This window comes from Vicugna pacos, chromosome 1, assembly GCF_048564905.1.
Source record: "Vicugna pacos chromosome 1, VicPac4, whole genome shotgun sequence".
In the NCBI taxonomy this organism is placed as follows: Eukaryota; Metazoa; Chordata; class Mammalia; order Artiodactyla; family Camelidae; genus Vicugna; species Vicugna pacos.
Window position 1 is genome coordinate 46,471,824 of NC_132987.1, and position 24,895 is coordinate 46,496,718.

At 37.0% G+C, this 24,895-nt stretch overlaps 1 protein-coding gene across 6 annotated transcripts in view; it reads left to right on the top strand.

Annotated features, from left to right (window-relative positions):
• Nucleotides 1-24,895, top strand: part of NAALADL2 (N-acetylated alpha-linked acidic dipeptidase like 2) — a 1,170,852-nt gene that overhangs the window by 1,121,396 nt on the left and 24,561 nt on the right. The window contains exon 16 of one of the 6 annotated variants that reach the window (XM_072961129.1): nt 9,270-9,351. The exons of the other annotated variants lie outside the window; for them this stretch is intronic. Within the exon in view, the coding sequence (XP_072817230.1) occupies nt 9,270-9,351 (82 nt within the window). The remainder of the gene's footprint in view (nt 1-9,269; nt 9,352-24,895) is intronic. 6 annotated transcript variants of the gene reach the window in all.

A 24,895-nucleotide genomic window follows, 5' to 3' on the forward strand; every position in this document is an offset into this window, starting at 1 on the left:
CTATAGATACTCTCTATAGCTATATGATACTCATTTAGTCATATTATATAAAAAAAGACTAAGAATTTATTTTACCTTAAAATCAATGTAAATCAAATGTATATAACTACTGAAAAACCAAATGGATTTATAGGTTGTATTGGAAGAAATGTGCTTTCTTGAATTACTCTGTTCCAGTAGTCCACTTCTAGAGCATTGTGTTTAATTCTAGAAACTACATTTTAAGAGGGAGTGAAATATGTTTAATCTTCAGGGGAGAATGGGTGTCAGATGATGGATCTTGAAACAACCAGGGGATTAGACATATTTGCTTAGAGGGTCACAACAGAGTGATTTCTGAAAACATTTTAACAATTTTAACAAATATTTTAATTAAACAATGTTCATATAGAAGAGGGATTCAATTTATGCTCTTAGAGGGTGATACAAATAAATGGTTTTGTTTTTGAGGTTCCTGATATAGCAGAAATTAAACAAAGAGGGAAAATGGAATTTCAAAGATGATAGCATGTTTTAAACATTGGATTCCTCTACAAGACATAAAATATAAATACACATACCTTTCTGTGTAACAGATGCACATATGTGTGCATATGTATAACAATTTAAGGTATGCATATGCGCATGTGTGTATATATGTAGTTTTTGATATATGATATATACACATACTAGGTGCATGTATATATAATGTCTAGTTCAGGATTCATCATGAGAAAAGGCAGGAGACAAAGAAGTGTTGGAGGAAGATTAAAGCAGGAAGACTATTTGGCCCAGAACTCTCTTCATAAAGGTACTCAAATTTAGACTTTTGTACTACATCATTTATATATAACATATATATATTATAGATAAATATATAAAAAATAATACCTGGACTACACATACTGTGTGTGTATGTAACTAGGACTAAAGGACTGAAACATAGGAATACAGATCTTAATTACATCTGAGGAAAAATTTTCTAACAAGTAGTTTTTTAAAGAAACGAAATGTGATGCTTTCACAGGGTGGAGGAGGTCATTGCCACTGAGGTATTAAATCAGGCTGAGCAGACTTAAGCACCTGAATATTTGGGCTCCATGAGGTTTAAGATGCCTTTTAGTACCAAAATTCTGTGATCTGACAAATCACTTGATTCTTGTACATCTATAAAATAGAGATGATGATGGCGTGAGACCCTATTATAATAGGAAACTTTCTGTACTTCTGATATTTGGTGATTTTCCTTTATGATTTTAAACTCATATTTTACATTTAGAATCTTTATTTTGTATCATTTTTAAACATATCATAAGACTTTGGAAAACATCCCTTTAGTACAACAGACATTCTTAAGGCTCTTTATCTGCTCCATGTACTCTTGTAAGCACCAGGGACATTGCAGTTGCCTCAGGTTAAAATTATCTGCCCTGATGAGGTCATACTCTAGTGGTGGGGATGGGAGAACAGAATGAATAAGGTAAGTAAGTAAAATATACTGTCTGGTAGGTGCAATAATTGCTAAATAGAAATATTAAGCCATGTTATTAAATCCAGCATTATTAAAAGTTCTTTCTTTGGGGGGGTGGAATTAGATTTATTTATTTTTAATGGAGGTACTGGGGATTGAACCCCAGACCTTATGCGTGCTAAGCATGTGCTCAGCTGCTAAGCTATACCCTCCCCCCAAAAAGTCTTTATTACAGTAGATAAATTACATGTTTAGAATATATTATATAACTTCCATTTCCTTCACTTTTAACTTATGAAAAACTCAGAAATTAGTATCATACAGTAAGGATATAATTTTATATATTATGATATAGTAAACTCTCCCCATTTGCCTGTTTTGGCATGTGCACTGAATACAGAAGACCCCTCTGTGGCCTCTTATGTGTCTACTAACCTTTTATTATCCTTTCAGTAATTTTTGTGGACTTAGTTTACTTTAGCGCTTGCATTTTGAGTAGAAAAGCAAGTATTTGTCTTGCCCTGAGTTAACAATGATTAAGCAAGTGATGATTTTCCTGTTACTAATATGATTGCAGCCTACCTTGTCTTCCAGTGTGTAAGGCCCAAAATGTTGATTATGATAGTGTTCTAACTCATTTAACAAACTAAAATTGAAAGCTTGTGGTTCACTATTTTGGCATTATTTTAAGCTCTTCCTATAGTTATTGAGAAAAAATACACGTCTGCCATTCTTCTCCTTGTCTCTATTAATTCATATATATGCCAACCGTGCAGATAGATTAAAAAGCTTCATTTTGATTTATCTGACTGACCTTTATCCCAAGATTGTCATGAATTTTTACTTTATTTCTGAAATAGATAATAAATCATCCTACTTTATGCTTTTCCTTGGTAGAGAATTCACATTTCTAAATATTATGGATGCAAAAATTTCAAATTTACAATAGACTTTCTACTCTCAAATCTCATAAGCCCTTCCTTTATGGGAGGGGAAATTTTCAAAGTAAAAAGATGAGTGTGATGGGATACAGAGTTTAAGAAAATGGAAAAGTTGATTATACATAATGACAACTATATGGAGAAAAGATAAAATTGTTAATTACATTGTACAAAAGAACATTTGATGAACATGGTTCAACTTTTTAAAAATCTTAGACAACCTTTAGGGATATAATTCATTTCAGAATGTCACTCTTCAACCCAATGGTGTTACAACAAGTCTCATCGAATATACAAGGAGGAAGTCAAAAGTGATTTGCTTTTTAAGACAGTTGTTGATAGGAAGTTCACTGTATAAAGCTAAATGTTGCATTTGAATTTCAGTCATGTCTTAAAGGATACTACCTCAAAACAAAAGTGTTACTAAACACTGAAATATATTATTTTTGGAATATATGAAAGAATTTTCTCCATTATTTGGCATCAGAAGATTCAAAAAGATTTTGAGTCCTATGATGTTAAATCTAAAAATGACTGTCATTCTTATAAATAAATCCACACACTGATGGAAACTGGCTCTGTAAGATCGCTACCTTCAAGGAGTTTAATCTAACTCAAGAGGTAAAATATGTAAGTCATAATTCATGTAAATTTCCAGGATACGCATGCAGAGTGCCCAATGAATGCTACAGGCAAGAAGTGCTGTTAGGATTCATTGAGGAGATAAATTATTACCTGGTCCCAGCCAAAAAAACAATCCTAGGGAAAGAGAAAAATTTATCTGGGCTTCAGGAAATGGTAGGATGCCCAATAAATTAGGGAATGCTACAGACCGAATGTTTTTGTCTTCCCAGAATTCATGCATTGAAACCTAATGATAATATTAGGAGGTGAGGGTCTTTGGGAAATGATTAGGTCCTGAGGGCAGAGCCCTTATGAATGGGATTAGCACCCTTTTATAAGAGACTCCCGAGAGCTCCCTCACCCCTTCTGCCATGTGAGGACAAAGCCATCCGTGGACCAGGAAGCAGACTCTCCGCAGACGCTGAATCTGCCAGCACCTTGGTCTCGGACTCCCCTGCCTCCAGAACTGTGAGAAATCAACTAGTTTTGTTTGTAAGCCACCCAGTCTAGAGTGTCCTGTTACAGCAGCCCAAACTAAGACAGGGAGCGTTACCTGGAGAGGACAGTTGGAGAAAGACACAAAACACGGGTTGTGTTGGTGTGCTGGGGATTGGCGAACAGAAAATGGAATAGTTTGAATGATTATTCAGTGCATGACTCTGGAGAGGTAGGAAGAAATCAGGCTGCAGTCCTGTAAGTGCTCTCTTAAGAGGTCTGAGCTTTATCTTCTACACAAAAGAAGCCACGAAGAAATAAATCTGTATTAGATTTATCTGGTGCTCCAGACAGGGTGCGCTGGAGTTGCAAAGTCAGGAAGACCAAGGGTGTACGAGAGGCATGAGGTGCTGAGAACACGATTTGGCACACTGGTGTCCAGAAAAAAGAACTAAGAGCTGGTTTGGGAGAGGCTATTAAGGAAGCACTGGTGCGTTTAGTGAATGAAAGGCTGTGGAAATCTTACTTCGATTTTTTTTAGGGTTCCCATGGAGCGAGGCAGCTGAGGCAGGTAATGCAGGGCTGAGTAGTGCAGAGAGTCTCCATTTTGTTCATTTCTCTAGCTGGTTAGTTAAGGCATTCAGCACCTCTGGGTCTCTGTGTAATTATATGCTAATCTTTTGATAAAGATAATTTCTAAAGTCCTTTCCAGTTCTAAGAATCTGATTCAATGCACATTCGCTACATTAAGTCTCACAACCTGTACAGTCAAGTGGAATTCTTCTAATCCTGAGTGAGGGGGCCGTGACAGACTGAGATGGCATAATGAAAAGCTGCCAAGTGCTCCAGAGGTGTGAAGCTTGGTGGGCAGTGGGGAGCAGATGGAATGATGTATATCATCAGGGACCATCTAACTGAAAGCATGTTGGAAACTACAAAGCAATGCAAAAATACTACTGCTATTAAAACCCAGCAGTGTAAAATCTCATTGCCCCCGAGTCAGGAGGAGATTATGTATTTTCTTAAGAATTCTGAATCTTCTCTCTCCCTCCTTTACTATGATCTACTATGCTCGACTGTGCCAGGGGACTGGCATATCTGGAGATGAGATCTTGTGGCATCTGTCTTTTGTTGTTGGATTTCTTTTAACTCCCTGTAGTTATTACTCTGCAAAGACGAAGTGAGCACTATGACCCACTGACCCATGCATTCTCCACTAAAACATGTATTTAAAAAATAGAGCAGAAAGTACAGAGTTCCCTCCACACACACACAGTCCCCTCATCTCCCAACACAAGTTACCCTGTTAACATCCTACATTAGTGTAGAACAGTGTTGCCGTTGATGAGCCAATATTGATGCATTCTAACTAAAGTCCATAGTTTTTTAGGGTTTCCTTTTTGCTTTTTTATTCTGTGGATTTTGACAATTGTCTAATGGCATGTAGTCACCATTTCAGTATCATATAGAATCGTTTCTCTGCCCTAAAAATCAGTGCTCCACCGAGCCATCTTTTCCTCCCTCCTCCCAGAGCCTCTGGCAATCACTGATCTTTATACTGCCTCCACAGTTTTGGCTTTTCTAGAATGTCATATAGTTTGAATCAGACAGCATGTAACCTTTTCATACTGGCTTCATTGCTTAGCAATATGAATCTAAGTTTCCTCCATACGAATGTATTTTTTAATCACTGAATGGTATTCCATTGTACAGATGCACCAGTTTGTTTGTCCATTCACCTAGTGAAGGACATCTTATTTGTGTTCAGATTTTGACAATTTTAAACAAATCTGTAAATGCATTTGTGGGCAGGTTTTCATGTGGATGTACAATTTCAACTCATTTGGGTAAATACCAAGGAGCGTGACTGCTGGATCATGTGGTAAGCCTATGTTTAGCTTTGTAAAACAACTGTCAGACTGTCTCCAAAAGTGGCTAAACCACTTTGCATTTCCACTAGCAGTGAATAGGACTTGCTGGTTGTGCCGCATCTTTGTCAGCATTTGTTGTTGTCAGTGTCACGGATTTCAGCCGTTCTAACAGATGTGGATTGGTAGCTCACTGTTTTAATTTGCGAGTCCCTAATGACATATGATGTTGGACATCTTTTTATATACTTATTTTCCATCTGTATGTCGTCCTTGGTGAGGGGTTTGTTCAGATCTTTTGCCAAGCTTTTAAATGATCTGTGTTCTTATTGTTGAGTTTTAAGAGTTCTCTTTATATTTTGGGTAACAATCTTTTATCAGGTATGTATACTGCAGATAGGTTCTCCCAGTCTGTGTCTTGTCTTTTCCTTCTCTTAAGAATGCCTTTCGCAGAGCACAGGTTTTAAATTTTAATGAAATCAGTTTATCAAATTTATTTTCAGGGATTGTGCTTTTGGTGTTATATCTTAAAACAGATCATCCAACCCAAGGTCACCTAGATTTTCTCCTCTGTGGTGGTCCTCTAGGTATTTTATAATTTCGTGTTTTACATTTAGATTGCTGATCCATTTTGAGTTAAATTTCGTGAAAGATGTAAGGCCTCTGTCTAGATTCATTATCTTTGCATGTGGATGTCCAGTCGTTCCAGCATGATTTGTCGAAAAGACTATTCTTTCTCATTGAATTGCCTTTCCTCTTTTGCCAAACAGTATGCTTTCACTATCAGCAGCTCACCTGTCCATAGCAGAATAGCTTTCAGAATTAAGAGCACCATGTGGCAACAGCATCGTAGGAAAACCACTGGACTGGGGATTTATAAAAGTGGGAAGGGGATTCGAGAAGGAACACATCTTTTACTATTGATGTGACTTAGAACAAGCTAATTCACCACTCAGTTTCTCATTTCTAAAATAGAAAATCTCAAAGAGCTATTCACACAAGGATTGATTTAGAAAAAGTTAGGACACAATTAGATAAAATGAGGATAAAATGTGAGAAGATAATTTAAAGACTATAGAATCCTATACAAATATTACAAAATAAAAGCAACTTTTATACCATTCTGCTCTTTTTACTTGGACTCTGGTAATGTTCTGGATTCCAAAGCTGCTTCCCACCTCTCTTAAAAATCCAGCGACACAAGTTCTTTTTCCCCAAGGCCACTGCAGTGAGCTATTTCTTTCATTTTTAATTTTCAATATACAGTCCCTTCCCTTCAGTAGTTGCTGAAAGCTTACCTATTGAGTGATCGCAACGTCTTGTAGAAAATAGTGTTGGGCAAAATGGAATTAAACGTGCAGTTTTTAGAGTAAATATATTTAAAAGTAATCTGAAAAAATATATATGTGTATATATATAACTGAATTGCTTTGCTGTACACATGAAACTAACACTGTGAATCAACGACACTAACTAAAAATCAGAATTATAAAAAGAAATAGCATTAGATTCCAGAATAGAAGTGGGCACTTTAAATGACAAGCCTTTTCCAGTAGAAGAATCTTCTCTCAAACCATTTTCTTGAGGTGTTCAGGAAACTCTACTGCAAGCATCATACTTTTCTGGGAAAGATTTTCTCACTTTTTAAGTTTTGAAGTTTGAACCACTTTTTAGATTTTTGGCATCAACCATTTCATGCTTAAAATTTAATATGCTATGAATATGCATTCTTTCTAGCTTATTTTAGCAAATTTCAGTGAAATTCCTGGCCTTGCCACAAATTGTTGCAACGCTTCAGGGTATGAATTCTGGAGGCTGTTGTTGTGTCTCTGTAGCTCCTTTCTTCCCGTGCCCCGTACCGGCCTAAAAAGTCTTAAACACAGGAGAGCACTAATTATTGCCATCTCTTTTATTTAAAGTGTTTGGACTAAACTGCTAAGACATAGAAAGATTTTTGATTTTTAACTTTTAGTGTACCAGTAGAAAATCATGGGATACTAAAACTTCTCTTGGCAAAAAGATGATTGGCAGAGGTTTTCTATTAATAGGCAACTTCAACATATGAGTGCAAAATATATCAGCATGACCTTACATTGACACATCAGGATAGATTATCTGCATAAAATCCCATGTTTAGTCTCTCTACACATTTAAAGAGACAGCAGTGAAACAGTAAAAGGTAATAAAGGTTTCCCTCCCTCCCCATCATGATTACTCACACACAGACACACACACACTGCTGCACTAGTAGCCGGGATTAGGTGGGATTACCGGGTAATTTTACCAAAGGACAGGAAATCTGGTGCGGTTTTAGGAGAACAAGAGGCCCACCTGCTGCGTTTGTTTTGCAGTGGTTTTGATTGGAGGGTGTGGGGGACTGAGAAGGAGGCTGACCCGAGCCGGTGTTTAGTGCAGGCTGCTAAGCAGCAATGGGACTCTGGGAAAGGAAACACCCTCAAGCACCACATTCAAAATAAATTAAAGGCTAATTATTACCTTTAAAGCACAACTATTAGTTATGCTGCATGTTGTCCTATTATTTTTTCTAAATACGTGGTATTTCAACCATATCATGGTTCAGTAGTCTGTGAAGGGCCATCTAACCACATTTGTGACTACATTTATAATATGGCTTTGGGAAGATGCTTCTGAGTGCCAAACAATGGCTTTAATCTGGAGTTTGGGAAACACGCTCATTGGCAAATTGGATGACAGCACGTGCACGTGTGTGGGTCTTTGGCTTCATGTCCTTATAAAAGCAGGTTCAATATAAAGGGTGTCCTTTCCAAGATAGCTGGAATGGCCTTGTGGAAAGTTCACAGGACACTTTCAAGCCAATCCAAGCCAAGACAAATTTTTGTTAGCATCCTTGAGAGCAAGAAAATAGCAGTGTAAATGTCAAGATGCTTCCCGCCTTGAGCCAAGAATAAACAGAGCAAGCAATCCATTAAAAGTACTTTTCAAACACAGAAGCTCCCCAGACTTTGCTTTTGAAAGATATTAGAACTAGTTTACACTTAGGCAATCAGTGACATTAGACAAAACTATTATAAAATACATTTCTCAGTTATTCTGTGATCAGGTTTCCAGCTACATATTCCATTCAGACATTTCATTTCAAGAATTTTAAGACATCGAGACCCAACCCCCACCCCCCCAAATTGTAGAATAACAGTGATCTCGTTACACAGTTTTCATGGTGCTTTAATTTGACTTAGTTATGTAAGAACTAACAGAACGTCACATTCAGTGTTTGATTCGGGTAATAACTGCTTTCTTCCGGTTGTACTTTTTGTTAAGTGAAGTGTGGGTGGTCTGAATGGAGCTAAAATCCCACCATTGTCTCTATTGTCATTAATTGAATCAGCAATGCCTCTGATTTCTTTCAACTCTGAAAAAAGTAACTAGTGATTAAGAATTACCATATTGCTTTTAAAATATTTTAATAGCAGCCAGTTACTGAAAAGAATCTATGTATGAATACAGGGTTTTATAATCTACACAATGTAAAATTTCCAAAAAAGGGTTGAAGACCTGGCTCATATACAAAATTTTTATAACACTGATCATTATATACATCCCCTTTTACCCTTTTATAAATAAATATGTATATTAGCTTTATAATTATATATCCCTCTCATATTTTAAAGTTTCTACTTCTAAAGGGAGTAAAAACAGGCTCCCAAATTTTAAAAGAAACCAAAGTAATAACCTGAAATCCCAGCCTTTTTCAGTAGCTCATTCTTTTATTATTAAAATAAAGAGTGTACCCCATTGTGACAGATAACATTCACTACAATTTGATTAGACATTGAAACACTTGTTTAAAAATTTTTCCATTGACAGCAACCACTTTATCAAGCTAATTAGTCTGGAATCAAGTCTGCTAGTACCAAAACAGAAATCCATGTGTACACAACTGTTTGGATTTTATAAAAATATCTCTTTCAGGTTTGAGGTTTCTTTCCATCTACAGTGGGAGAAATTTACTGTTGCCATTATTTTCAAGTCAAGACACATTGCCAGTCTAAGGGTGAGTTGTGACTTTATGGTATTTTTAATAGCATTAAGACCAACAATAGTACTTTTCACAGAGGAGGACCCAGTTCATACCAGGCACTGTGCTGTACATTTTTATGTTATCTGTAACCCTTCTAACAAAATTGCAGGTTTGGTCTTATTATCCTCTTTATACATTTAAGAAAACTGAAGCTTTGGAAAGGTTCTTGCGTGGTAGAAAAGGGATTTGAACCTGGTTTCTTTCTCTAAAACCACTACTCTTTCTACCAGACAGGACTGCACACATCTGATTGAAATTATCCCTAGTCTGTTCATAGGTCATCAATAAATTTAGATTTCGGTGTAGAGGTAGCTGCATATTAAATAGGTTCAATTTTCATAAAGGCTTAAGTTTCATTTACTCTACATTTGGAGAATTATATCTCCTAACCCTAATAGGTTGTAAAAGCACATTTGTTAGGCACCAAATTTATCCCTACTTCTGGAAAAAAGATATGTCCCACTGTCCTCAATCAGTAATTATCTTGTCTCCAACTGTTGCTTACCCTTTCACGTTTCCATAAATCTTACAGGCAGTTAAAAGGAGAAAGACTTCTGCTAAATCTCACATATCATAGTTAGAGATGTGTTTACATTAAAAATAAAAAACAGTACAGTATAGTGGAGGAATCAACAGACTGGGAATTTAGAAATATGGGCTTAGATCTAAAAGGGCCATTGATCAAGTAATCCTACAAGTCACTTCAAGTTCCATGACATTCATTCTTTTAATTAAGTAAAAAATAATAAACTGGCAGATCTCTCAGATAATCGAAGTATTAGTTGAGGAAGTATTTACAGCATGATTCTGAATTCTTCTAAAAATAATTTTTGAAATAATTTTTTCAATGAGGGAAAAAAATAAAATCTAGATTCTCTTTGAAACCATGTGAAACATTTAGCACTTCTCTCCTTTATCATATCACCTTTTTAGCTATCATCAGTACAACATATTTTAGCCTTTCCATGTGTATAAATATCTTGCTGATTTAATATTATTCAAAGAGAATTAAGAGAAAGGGTCATGGTTGATATTTTCTTTGTACACACTGAAGCAGTGAATGTTTAATTTTGCTACGTAGTGAAACTATTTTAAAATACTTGATTGCTGTATAGATGAAATGTTTAATAGATCAAATGCTCAGGAATCATTTTACATTTGCCAGCAAGATTGTCTTCTTACAATAAGACAGCAGGTCTTTCTTACTGAAGTATATTTGATTTACAATGTTGTGCTAGTTTCTGGCATACAGCATAGTGATTCAGTTATACTTATATACTTTTTCAGTTTCTTTTTCATTATTGTTTATTACAAGATATTGAATATAGCTCCCTGTGTTATACAGTATGACCTTGTTGTTTATCTATTTTATATATAGTAGTTTGTATCTGCTAATCCAAAACTCCCAATTTATCCCTCCCCTCTTCTCCTTTGGTAATCATAAATTTGTTTTGTGTCTGTTTCTGTTTTGTAAATAAGTTCATTTGTATCATTTCTTTTTAGATTCTACATGGAAGTGATATCATATATTTGTCTTTCTCTGTCTGACTTACTTCACTTCATATGATAATCTCTAGGTGCCCACATGTTGCTTCAAATGGCATTATTTCACTCCTTTTCATGGCTGAGTAGTATTCCATTGTGTATCTATATGTGTATACATGTGTTTTATATATATATAACTTTATCCAGTCATCTGTTGATGGGCCTTTAGGTTGCTTCCATGTCTTGGTTATTGTAAACAGTGCTTCTATGAACATTGGGGTATATGTGTCTTTTTAAATTAGAGTTTTCTCTAGATATATGCCCAGGAATGGGATTTTGGGGTCATATGGTATAAGTTATAGTTTTTTAAGGAATCTCCATGCTGTTCTCCATAATGGCTACACCAAATTATAGACCAAGCAATAGTGTAGGAGGGTTCCCTTTTCTCCACAACCTCTCCAGCTTTTATTGTTCATGGATTTTTTAATGATGGCAATTCTGGCAGGTGTGAGGTGATACCTCATTGTAGTTTTGATTTGCATTTCTCTGATAGTGATGCTGAGCATCTTTTCACATCCCTATTGGCCATCTGTATGTTTTCATTGAAGAAATGTCTTTTTAAGTCTTCTGCCCATTTTTTGACTGAGTTGTTTGTTTTTTGTTGTTATTATTGAATCATATTAACTCTATATTTTGAAATTAAGCCTTTGTCAGTCACATCGTTTGCAAATATTTTCTTCCATTCTGTCGCTTGTCTTTTTGTTTTGTTTATGGTTTCCTTTGCTGTGCAAAAGTTCAAACATATAATTAGGCTCTGTTTGTTTATTTTTGCTTTTATTTCTATTGCCTTTGGAGACTGACCTAGGATAACATTGCTATGATTTATAAGACAGCAGATCTTTAGAAGAAACTAAGCAAACAACCAAATAAACATGTAATTAAAAACTTTAAAAATGTGTAGAAGTAAAGAAACAGGGCTTCTTCTTTTAAGTTAGCCAAATTGGGGGAAAGCAACTTGGGTTGAGATTAGAATTAGACAAAGGCCTATAGAGCATGAAGAAGTGGGGTTAGATGTAATTTTCAGTGTATTTGAAATCTGAGTCTAAACAGAGGGTAACATAATTTTATCTATCTATTCTTTCATCCATCCATCCATCCATTCATCCATGTCTGCTACATGGAGAAGGGATTGTAAACGTAATGAAATAAATGGAGAAATTAAAAATGATATGATAGTTTAATGATCTAAGAGTATCAGGGTTCTCCAGAGAGGAAGAAACAAGAGGATGGATCATGGATGGATGGATAGACAGATTGAATGATTTAAAGAAATTGGGTCCTGTGAGTGTGGAGACTAGAAAGTCCAAAATTTGCAGGGCAGAAAGGCTGGAAATCAGGGAAGAGTTGATGTTACTGTCTTAAGTCTGAAATTTGTAAGGCAGGCTGCCAGCAGGCTGGGAATTCAAAATGGATTCCTATACCGGAGTCTTGAGGCAGAATTCCTTTTTCTCGATGAAACCTCAGTTTTTGCTCTTAAGAACCTCAATTGATTAAATGAATCCCATTCACATAATCAAGAATAATCTACTTTATTTAAAGTCAGTTGATTGTAAATTTTAATTATATATACAAAGTGCCTTTATAACAACATACAGATCAGTGTTTGACTCAACAACTGGGCAGCATGGCCTAGCCAAGCTGACACATAAAATTAACCATCATCAGAGATCATATTTGGTTTTATATTTTTATTGAAGGATAGTCAGTTTACAATGTTGTGTCAATTTATGGTGTACAGCACAACACTTTAGTCATATAGGAACATACATATATTCATTTTCATATTCTTTTTCACCATAAGTCACTACAAGATATTGAATATAGTTCCCTGTGCTATATACAGTATAAACTTCTTGTTTATCTATTTTATGTACACTAGTTACTATCTGCAAATCTCAAACTCCCAATTTATTCCTATCCACCCCATTTCCCCACTGGTGACCATAAGTTTGTTTTCTATGTCTGTGAGTCTGTTTCTGTGTTGTAAGTAACTTTGTCTTTTTTTTTTTTTTGATTCCACATATAAATGATACCATGTGGTATTTTCCTTTCTCTTTCTGGCTTACTTCACTTAGAATGATATTCTCCAGGTCCATCCATGTTGCTGCAAATGGCATTATTTTATTCTTTTTATGGTTGAGTAGTATTCCATTGTATAAATATACCACATCTTTTTTATCCAGAAATCTGTTGATGGACATTTAGGTCTTTTCCATAGCCTGGCTATTGTAAATAGTGCTGCTATGAATGTTGGGGTGCAGGTGTCTTTTTGAATTAGGGTTCCCTTTGGATATATATCCAGGATTGGGATTGCTGAACCATGTGGTAAGTCTATTTTTAGTCTTTTGAGGAAACTCCATACTGTTTTCCATAATGGCTACACCAAACTGCATTCCCAGTAGTGTAGGGAGGGTTCCCTTCTTTCCACACCCTCTCCAGCATTTATCATTTGTGGACTTCTGAATGATGGCTATTCTGTCTGTTGTGAGGTGTACCTCACTGTAGTTTTGACTTGCATTTCTCTGATAATTAGCAATATTGAGCATTTTTTCATGCACCTATTGGCCATTTATGTCTTCACTGGAGAATTGCTTGTTTAGGTCTTCTGCCCATTTTTGGATTGAGTTGTTTGTTTTTTCCTGATTAACTTGTATGAGCTGTTTGTATATTCTGGAAATTAAGCCCTTGTCAGTCTCATCTTTTGCAAATATTTTCTCCCATTCCTGTAGGTTGACTTTTTGCTTTGCTTATGGTTTCCTTTGCTTTGCAGAAGCTTGTAAGTTTAATTAGGTCCCATGTGTTTATTTTTGCTTTTATTTCTATTGCTTGGGTAGATAGATCTAGGAGAGTCCTGCTAAGATTTATGTCAGATAATGTTTTGCCTATGTTTTCTTGTAAGAGGTTTATAGTGTCTTGCCTTTTAAGTCTTTAAGCCATTTTGAGTTAACTTTTGCATATGGTGTGAGGGAGTGTTCTAACTTCATTGATTTACATGCTGCTGTCCAGTTTTCCCAACACCATTTGCTGAAGAGATTGTCTTTACTGTATGTTCTTGCCTCCTTTCTCAAAGATTAATTGACCAAAAGTTTGTGGGTTTATTTCTGGGCTCTCTGTTCTGTTCCATTGATCCAGATGTCTGGTTTTGTATCAATACCATGCTGTTTTGATTTACTGTAGCTCTGTAGTATTGTCTGAAGTCTGGAAGGGTTATTTGTTTAGCTTCCTTCTTTTTCTTCAGTAATGCTTGGGCAATTATGAGTCTTTTGTGATTCCATATACATTTGAGGATTATTTGTTCTAATTATGTCAAAAATGTCCTGGATAATTTGATAGAGATTGCATTAAATCTGTAGATTGCTTTGGGTAGTATGGCCATTTTAACATAGTTAATTCTTCCAATCCAGGAACATACGATAGAGATATATTGATAGAAGTATGAATGGAGAGAAGAAAAAAAATTTGTAACAACTTGTTGATAGATTAGATGGGAGTGTGAAGAAAAGGGGAGAAATCAAGAATTACAGGTTTCTCTCATAAGCAATGGATTTTTAACAGTTGTGATGTGGAGCAAATGAGTTTTGCTGTTTTCTAATAGGAGTTGTGCTGATTTCAGCTAAAATAATATGACATACAAGGTAAGAATACTTTTGGCAAAGCTCTTTAAATGGCTAAACAGTACTGAGAAGAAACTCTGTTTGTATCTGCCTGGTTATATTTGGCTAATCCTAACATAGACTAAAAATTCACCTTGTCTTCTCTTTCCTATCCAGAAATAATTATGTGCAAATAGTAATCTGCTCTTTATACAGTAATGTGAGATGGGAGGGAGCGTGGCCAAATATTTTTGGAAGGAACAGCCTTCAAATGTGCCAATTAAAGTGTCTCCAATTTTGTTATTGCTAATCATAGTAGGTCTTATTTTCTAATCAAAGCTTACATATGCTCCACCAGGGAGTTTGGAAGATATGCTAGCTCAACTAATTTTATATAATGTCAATTCAAAGTCAATAAAATTTAGCCTTGTCAGATACAAAAGTTTAGGAGGAAAGAAAATAACATGCATCAAAAATTAACATATACAAATATGTATATTTTATATAGAATATAAGCAAATTATATTCCCAATTTTCTCCTTTTCTCAACTATTAACTATGAAATTAACTAGATAGTTCTGAAAAAATTAGTAGACACTTTCTCAAAGCTGATTTATACTGCCAATTTTTCCTTTCTAAATAGAGAATAACGACATTGAAAATTAATCTAGAAAAATGTTTTACTATATTCATTTTATTTCAGAAATGTTTGCTTTGTAGAAAGGTTTGATAATCTATAAAGTCAGAGTTCTTCAACCTTTTAAGGGATTAACAATTTAGGTTTAGTCAGATTTCAATTACCTCAGCTTATTGGTAAAAATTAGTAAAATTTATAAATAAATGATACTTCCTCTAATTAAATCAAAGGTTTTATGATTACCATTTAATTCATTTATTTCATAAATTTTACTAAATGTTTCATATATATTCATCCCTCCATATCCACAGGGGATTGGTTCCAGGATCCCATGGATAGCAAAATTCATGAATGCTCAAGTCTCTTATGTAAAATGCATGTATATTCGCATATAATAGTATAATCTATGGTTGGTTGAGTTCATGGATGCAGAACCCACAGATATGGAGGGCCAACCATATAAGGCATAAGCTAAGTTTACTAGTTTCCTGTGGATGTCATAACAAATTACCAAAAACTTGGCTTAAAACAGAAGTCTGTTCTCTCAGAGGTGTGAGATCAAAGTGTTAGCAGGACCACTCTCTCTCCTCGGAGGCTCTAGGGGAGAGTCCCTTCTGTGTGCCTTTTCCAGTAGATGCTTGCATCCCCTTGTTTGTGGCTGTATCATGCCAATCTCTACCTCACTTTCCTTCTCTCATTTAACTACTCTCCCTCCACTTCTTTTTTTATAAGGATTCTCATCAATGAACTTAGGGCCCATCCAGATAAAACAGGATGACCTTTCTGTCAAGATTCTTAACCACATCTGCAAAGACAGTTAACATTTACAGGTCCCAGGGATTGGAGTGGGGACATCCCTTTGGGGTCACTCTTCAGCCTACTATACCAAATAATGTAAGGGAGGTGAGTGTGGATTAGACAGTAACCTCATTTTCACAGATGTGCCATTATTGAACGTTTAGTCTTTCAATCCCATTCTGTTTACTATGCTATGAACCTGAGGGTGGGACGCTACCAACCACATTTCTGCTTGGCCATAAGCAGCTCACTTCCCATAAGACTCCATCATGGGAGGCACTGAAGGAGGAAGAGAGGCTGCTTCCTGTTTGCATTTTGGCACTGTTTTTGCTTGGTTTTTCCTTTATTGCCTCTCTACCAGTCCTTCTTCACCGAGGTAGTGATAGTTCACTCGGTAGCAGGAGTTAATTCGTTTTTAATTTTAAAAATGTTTTTATTGAAGTATGGTCCAGTTTACAATGTTGTGTCTGTTTCTAGAATACAGCATAATAGTTCAGTCATACATATACTGCTTTTCATATTCTTTTTCATTAGAGGTTACTACAAGATACTGAATATAGTTCCCTGTGCTACTGTAGAAACTTGTTGTTCATCTATTTTATATATAGTAAAATCTCAAACTCTCAATGTATCCCTCCCCCACAACCATAGTTTGTTTTCTATGCCTGTGAGTCTGTTTCTGCTTTGTAAATAAGTTCATTTGTCTTTTTTTTTTTTTTAGATTCCACATATAAGTGATATCATAGGGTATTTTTCTTTCTCTTTCTGGCTTGCTTCACTTAGAATGATGATCTCTAGATCCATCCATGTTGCTGCAAATGGCATTATCTTATTCTTTTTTGTGGCTGAGTGGTATTCCATTGTATAAATATACTGCAACCTCTTTATCCAGTCACCTGTTGATGGACACTTAGGTTGTTTCCATGTCTTGCCTATTGTAAATAGGGTTGCAATGAACGTTGGGGTGCATGTATCTTTTTGAATTAAGGTTCCCTCTGGATAAATGCCCAGGAGTGGGATTGCTGGATTGTAAGGTAAGTCTACTTTCAGTCTTTTGAGGAATCTCCATACTGTCTTCCATAATGGCTGCACCAAACTACACTTTTTTCAACATTAGCTGAACCAACCTCATGAGAGACACCAGCTGTCTAGAATCCCTTCCTCAGAGGTCTGGGTCGCAGTTTCACAGGGCCCCATTTCTGAGCTCAGAAATATTAATAATAGCCACGAAGTAATCCCTGTTCAAAGGTCTCAGTTTCAGTAGGCACACCTTCAAGCTTCCTTTCCGTTGCCCAGCCCTAAGGACAGCAACCCCTTCCTGCTGTTATAACCTCTGTGGTAGGTTAGTGTTTCCTCTGTCCTTATAATCTAAAACAGATACAAAATAACCTTCCAAAAACCCTGTCAAATAAGGCTAAAAGTAATAAACAAATAGAATTACAGTGTTTGGGAGGAGTGAGAGGTTTGGTTTTGTTTTCTTAAGCTGCGTAGGATCCAGGCAGGCATCATGAGGGAGGTACTTCCATACGGTCTCACAAATTAGTGGAGACATTGATCTGTAAGAGAAAAGCTGGCATTTCTCAAGAAAAGCTTTCTGAAACGTATCAGTTTATGTTTCTCAAAATCTACTTAATATCTAGCATTCCACTGTCAATTGAAAGTCCTCAAAGTTATGCATTCCTGTTACAGGCATGTGTCCCTATGACTAAAATACTATAGATGATCTGCTGGTGGAAACTAGAAAACTGTATAGTTCAGTGTTTTGGTATTTCTCTTTTTTATGCCTCTGGTTTTTATTGGTTACTTCTAATCGATGTTATTGTCTCTAGCTGCCACAATCTTCTGGTGACTGCCTCAGTTACTCACAATTATTCCACCGCCCTCCATAGGCAGTCTGTTGGGCTTTGTGAAAGTCATCTGCCTGCCCTGATGCTGTTCTAGTTTATTTTAGCTTGAATGCGGTGTTCTGGAAGCATGACCTCAGAGTGAGTAGGGGTATTACTCTATGTAAACAAATATCCCTGTCTCAGTTTGCCCTTTCTAGAATAGGAGGGTACAATTTTTACTTTCCATGTAGGCCAGAGCTATTCATCCTGTAGCAACAATAATCAGAAAGAAGTTTGCTGAAAAATCTTTGAGACTTAAATTTACAGACTTTCAAGGCCAGTATCTAAAGTTCCCTAAAATGAGCCCGTATTATAGGATCATAAATAAGAGACCTGAGGATAAGCATTAGCCATTTGACACTGATGGAAAAGTGATGTGTTAACATCAGTGAATTTGGTCAGCAAGGTTGACTGAATTTGAGGCTGTTGAGGCCAACTATATATCTGTCTCCCCTGTGGAACATATGTGGTTTACTGTGTCCATATAGTCTCTTTCCAGAGATTGTAAATTATATTATTTACAGACTCTTGATGGTCAAAACACAGTTGGAGCTTGAAGGTCAAGGCAGAAAACTGCATCCTAAATTCCTGTTTATCAGTGATGTATGGTACATAGAGCAGCACACTTTGTGCTGCTACAATTAAAGCTCTGTCAACATTTCCAACATATGCCATTATTTCAGGGTTTGATAATGTGCTCATTTATCCTTGCTCTTTCTTGAATTATGTGATGCAAGGCCTCAGCTGTGGGAGGACATCTTCAGGTTCTTTCAACAAGATTATAAGATATTTATTTGTTGGGTTTTTTTTTCTTTTAGCTATTGATAAGCTAGCTTTTACCAGTCTTGTATGTCTAAAACAGCATCTGTGTATAGGCCACATCTTTTCTAGCCTCAAATTCTTTAACATTCATGTAAATAAAGTTATTTCAGATGTCAGCTAATTACTTATACTTCAGTAAAACATAAGCTTTTAAGAAAATGAATATATTTGATTAACAATGTTTCAGGTGTAAAGTGAACCAGTTATACACACATACTCTTTCAGATTCTTTTCCATTATAGGTTATTACAAGATACTGAATATGGTTCCCTGATTTTATATATGATAATGTGTGTCTGTTAATCCCAAATCCCTAACGTATCCCTCCCCTCTTTTCCCCTGTGGTAACCATAAATTTTCTACGTCTGTGAGTCTAGTTTGTAAATAAATGCCTTTCTATCACTCTTTTTGATTCCAAATATAAGATATTTGTCTTTGACTTACTTCACTTAGTGTAATAATCTCCAGGTCCATGCATGCTGCTACAAATGGCATTATTTCATTCTTTTTGTGGCTGAGTAATAGTCCATTGTGTGTGTATATGTATATGCATATGTATGTGTGTATATATATATAATCTCCATCTTCTTTATCCAGTCATTTGTCAATAGACATGTAGGTTGCTTCCATGTCTTAGCTATTGTAAAGTGCTGCATGTATCTTTTTGAATTAAGGTTCCCTCTGGATATTTGCCCAGGAGTGGGATTGCTGGATTGTAAGGTAAGTCTATTTTTAGTCTTTCGAGGAATCTCCATACTGTTCTCCATAGTAGCTGCACCAATTTATATCCCTAACAACAATGTATGTAGGAGAGTTCCCTTTTCTCCACATCCTCTCCAGTATATATTGTTTGTGGATTTTTTTAATGATGACCATTCTGATCTACATGAGATCTATCTAATTGTAATTCTGATTTGCATGTCAGTGATGTTGAGCATCTTTTCATGTGCCTGTTGGCCATCTGTGTGTTTTCTTTGGAGAAATGTCTGTTTAGGTATTCTACCCATTTTTTGGATTAGGTTGTTTATCTACTTATGGAAATTAATCCCTTGTTGGTCTCACTGTTCGCAAATGTTGTCTTTTCCCATTTTGTAGGTTGTCGTTTTGCTGATGGTTTCCTTTGTTGTTTAGCTTTTAAGCTTAATTAGGTCCCATACTCTAGAAGATGAATCCAAAAAAAATATTGCTGTGATTTGTGTCCAAGAGTATTCTGCCTATGTTTTTTGTCTAGGAGTTTTATAGTATCTTGTCTTTACATTTAGGTCTTTAATCCATTTTGAATTTTTTTCTGTATATGGTATTAGAGAATGTTCTAATTTCATTCTTTTATATGTAACTAACTGTCCAGTTTTCCCAGCAGTACTTATCAAAGAGACTGTCTTTTCTCCACCATATATTCTTGCCTCTTTGTCATAGGTTAATTGACCGGTAAGTGTGTGGGTTTATTTCTGAGCTTTTTATCCTGTTCCATTGATCTGGAAGAAGATGTGGTAAATATATACATTTAGTGGAATATTACTCAGTCATAAAAGAGAATAATTCCATAGTAGTCTGAAGCCAGGAAGCATAATTTCTCCAGCTCCATCCTTCTTACTCAAAAATTTTTTCTAGACACTGAGTAGCCAAAATACTTTTAATTTTTGTTCTAGTTCTGTGAAAAAAATTGCACTGAATCTGTAAATTACCTTGGGTAGTATGATCAGGAGTCTTTTTAAATAATCATTTCTTCTTCCTACTCTCTTATCAAATATCAATACACAGCCTAACAACACAGTAAAGCAGAAGTAAGTTTAAATCATTCGTTTTGTTCATAGGGAAAGAAAAATAATGTGATCTGAACCTCTTTATCTATGCTGTTCAATATGGTAGCCACTAGCAACCTGTGGCTACTTATAACTTGAAATGTAGTTAGTTAGTCCAAATTGAGATATTAAAGTAAAGTATACAATAGATTTTAAGACTTTCTGGAGAAAAAAATTACATAAGTGCCTTAGAGTCCTACTGAACAATGGTATGCTAGATGTTCCCAATGACCCTACAGCTTTTCTCATAGTTGAAATATCCAATTGACTCAAACTGATTCAGAGCAAGGTTGTTTAATACAACTTCCGAGAGTAAGTAAGACCTCTAATTTTTTTAATCATTTCTCTCTCCAATCAACCATTTTGGTGATGCTGTTGCTGGTGCATGTGATAGTGGATGAAAATTTAGAGCTAAGAAAACTAAATATTAGGGACTACAGGAGCATATGAGATATTAAGCAGAACAAAACTCAGAAAAATCTCAAAATATTTTAGTTGAATGTAAATTTACTCATCTATGATGCTTAATAAGAGAGAATGGCTTATATGACATTCTCCAGGTCCATCCATGTTGCTGCAAATGGCATTATTTTATTCTTTCTTATGATTGGGGGGGGTGCATGTATCTCTTTGAATTAAGGTCTGGCAGATCATATGTTAAGTCTGTTTTTTTGTCTTTTGAGGAATCTCCATACTGTTTTCCTTAACAGCTGCACCAAACTGCATTCCCATCAACAGTGTAGGAGGGTTCCCTTTTCTCCACACCCTCTCCAGCATGAATGACAGCCATTCTGACTGGTGTGAGGTTGATACCTCATTGTAGTTTTGATTTGCATTTCTCTGACAATTAGTGATAATTAGTGATATTGAGCATTTTTTCATGTGCCTATTGGCCATTTATATATTCTGGGAATTAAGCCCTCATCTTTTGTAAATAGTTTCTCCTATTCCTGTAGGTTGTCTTTTTATTTTGCTTATGGTTTCCTTTGCTATGCAAAATTAGGTCCCATGTGTTTGTTTTTGCTTTTATTTCTATTGCTTGGGTAGATTATCTGACATAAATCTCAGCAATGTTCTCGTAGGGCAATGTTCTCTTGTAAGAGGTTTATAGTGTCTTGCCTTTTGTTTAAGTCTTTAAGACATTTTGAGTTTACTTCTGCATATTTTGCATATAGTGGGAGGACTTCATTGACTTACATGCAGCTGTCCAGTTTTCCCAACACCACATGCTGAAGTATGTTCTTGCCTCCTTTGTCAAAGATTAATTGACCATTTCTGGGCTCTCTATTCTGTTCCATATTTTTCAAAATTGGAGTATAGTTGATGTACAATATTGTATGTTACAGATAGATATACAATATAGTGATTCATAATTTTAAAGATTATACTCCATTTATAGTTTTTTTATAAAATATTGGCTGTAGTCCCCTGTTGTACAGTACATCCTTGTAGCTTATTTTATACCTGATAGTCTGTACCTCTGAATTCTCCACCTCTATCTTACCCCTCCCTGTCAGTCTCTTTCATTTCTGTTATATACACTAGTTTGTTGTATTTTTTTATATTCCACATATAAGTGATATCTTATAGTGTTTGTCTTTGTCTGACTTACTTCACTTACCATAATGCCCACCAAGGCCATCCATGATGTACACCAGAAACTAATATAACATTTATTACAGAAATGCAAATCAAAATCATGAGACCCAACTCACACTTGTCAGAATGTCCCTCATCAAAAAGGTTTGCAAGGATGTGGAGAACAGGGAACCTTTGTACACTGTTGGTGGGAATTGGTGTAGCCACTATGGAAAACAATATGGAGGTTTTTCAGAAGCCCCAAAACAGAACCACCACGTGGCCCAGTGTACAGTCTGGCCTGAGTTTGTGGCTTCCTTCCAGATGATTTGGGATTGATTTCTTATTTCTGGTCTCTGCCCCTGGTAGATGAGGGTGAATTAGAGTCTTATGCAGGTTTCCTGGACCTCTGGTGGGTAGAGCCTGTCTAGAGGCATTGGTGGCTCAGGAAGTCTGCCGATGGGTAGGACTGTGTTCCCACCCAGTATGTTGTTGGTCCTGAGGCTTCCCAGCCCTTAAGGTTAGAAGCTGTTGGATGGGGCTAGGTCTTGGTGCTAATTATTTAATCAAGATGTTAGCCTCCAGGAAAGCTCATGTAGATGGAACACTCCTGGAATGTCCACCACCAGCTTTTATGTCCTCTAGGTGAGCAGCAGCCATCCCCTACCTCAGAACACTTCCAAAACCAGCAGCAGGTCTGGCCCAGCTTTGTACGAAATCAAAATCACTGCCTTGGCACATGCAAGATTCTATATATACTTCTCAAGAGATTGAAGCCTCTGTTTCCCCCAGTCCTTTGGGGCTCCTGGAGTTAAACCCGACTGGCCTTCAAAACCAGGTGTCCTGGGGTTTCCAACTCCCACTCCTGTGGGAGGGCCTCTGTGACTTAATTATTCTTCAGCTTGTGGGTTGCCCACCCAGCAGGTAATGGGGCCCGATTATAGTGTAAGCATGCCCTTCCTACCATCTCCCTGTAGTTGCCTCTGTATGTTTCCAGTTGAGGAAGATCTTTTTAGCTAGGTTCCAGTCTCTTCTTCCCCTCACTGATTGTTTAGTCACGAGGAGAGGTGAGCTCGTGGTCCTACTACTTTGTTGCTATCTTGACCAGACATCCATCTCTGTTTTTGATCCTTTCTTCTCTTACCTCCTAACCTTGCTCCATCAAGTCATCTCAACTACATACTTAGTCTTGGTTGCCTCAGTGATTTCCACCTTCTGCTTTGAAAACATACTCCTAAGGTTTACCTTATATCAGAAATCCTCCTCTTTTAACTCTTCTGCACCCACATCCTCACCTCCATTTACTGACACAATTTTCCAAAGGACTGCTTACTGGAGTAGAAAGGCCCTGAGCTCACCTCATCTCATCATGAGCATACCAAAAAATCACAAATATCTGCAAAAAAGATCAGAACCTATCAAAAAAAGATCTTCTACAAATAAAGAACCACAGTAAGACAGGTTGGAGGGGCAGACTCATCTTGGGTGGGTGATCCAAAGTGGAGAATAATTACATTGCAGAGGTACTGCAAAGGACTAAGACCTGAGCTCCATGCGAGGCTCCCAAGCCTGGGGGTCCTACACCAGGAAGATGAGTCTCCAGAGCATTTGGCTTCGAAGGCCAGTGGAGCATACTTGCAAGGATTTCCAGAGGGCTGGGAGAAATGGAAACTTCACTCTTAAAGGGCACACACACACACACACACGAAATCTCAGATTAGAGACCAAGGGCAGAAGCAGTAATTTGAGAGGGCCCTGGGTCAGACTAACCTTCTGACCTTGGAGAGTCTCCTAGAGAGTCACAGGCAACTGCAGCTCACCCCAGGAACACAGATATTTGGCAGGAGCCATTTTGGAGCACTCCTTCTACTATATGGAGACTTGTGGAATCATCCTTCTAACTCATTAGTGCCAAGGCATGACCCCACCCAACAGCCTGTAAGTACTTCCCACCAGTGAGGAGACACTAGTCCCAGAATCCCCTAGGCCCCTGCCCTCCAGGGAGCCTTCTCTAGCCTCTGGATCAGCTTCACCCACTGAAGGGCAGACACCAGACTCAAGAGAACCACAGTCCTGCAGGCTGTGGACCCAGCATTGCCCACTACGAGTTCAACACAAATCATATTCAAATGTCTCAGGAACTGCTTCTCTCACCAGCAGTTGACGCCAGCTCTGGGAACCCTAGTCCTGCAGCCAGACCCCTGGAGTACTGTAGACCCCTGACTCTGGCAAACAATGAGCCAGCATAGGTCCCATGGCCCTCTGAGGTTCTATAGTCAGCCACTTTGTAATCTGGTCCCACCAACCAGCACCGTCTGCATAAGGCAGGGCCTGGCAGCCAACCAGACTGGGGCCAATTGAGCCTACCAAACTGCCCACATAGTCAGCCCAACATAGTGACCCAAGCAGCCCTCTAAAGCATACAGGTCAGGTGAGGAGAAGGAAGTGTGTTGCTGGGATGCAGAGGATGTCTCCTACCAAAGGCTGGAAAATGTACCCAACCTACCAGATACATAAAAATACAACAGCAACTTATGCAAAATGAGGCAAGAGAAGGATATGTTCTAGACAAAGGAAAAAGATAAAACCCCAGAAGAATAACTAAGGGAAGCGAGGCAATCTACCTGAGAAGGGTTCAGGGTAGTTATCACAAAGATGATCAAAGAACTCCAGAGAAGAACGGATGCAGAGAGTGAGAAGTCAGAAAATACAAAGACAACCAAACGGAAATGAAGAACACAGTAATACACAGTAATTGAAATGAAAAACAAAAAACACTAGAAGGAATCAACAGTATACTAAATGACACAGGGGAATGGATCAGCAAGCTAGAAGACAGAGTGGTTAAAAGCACTG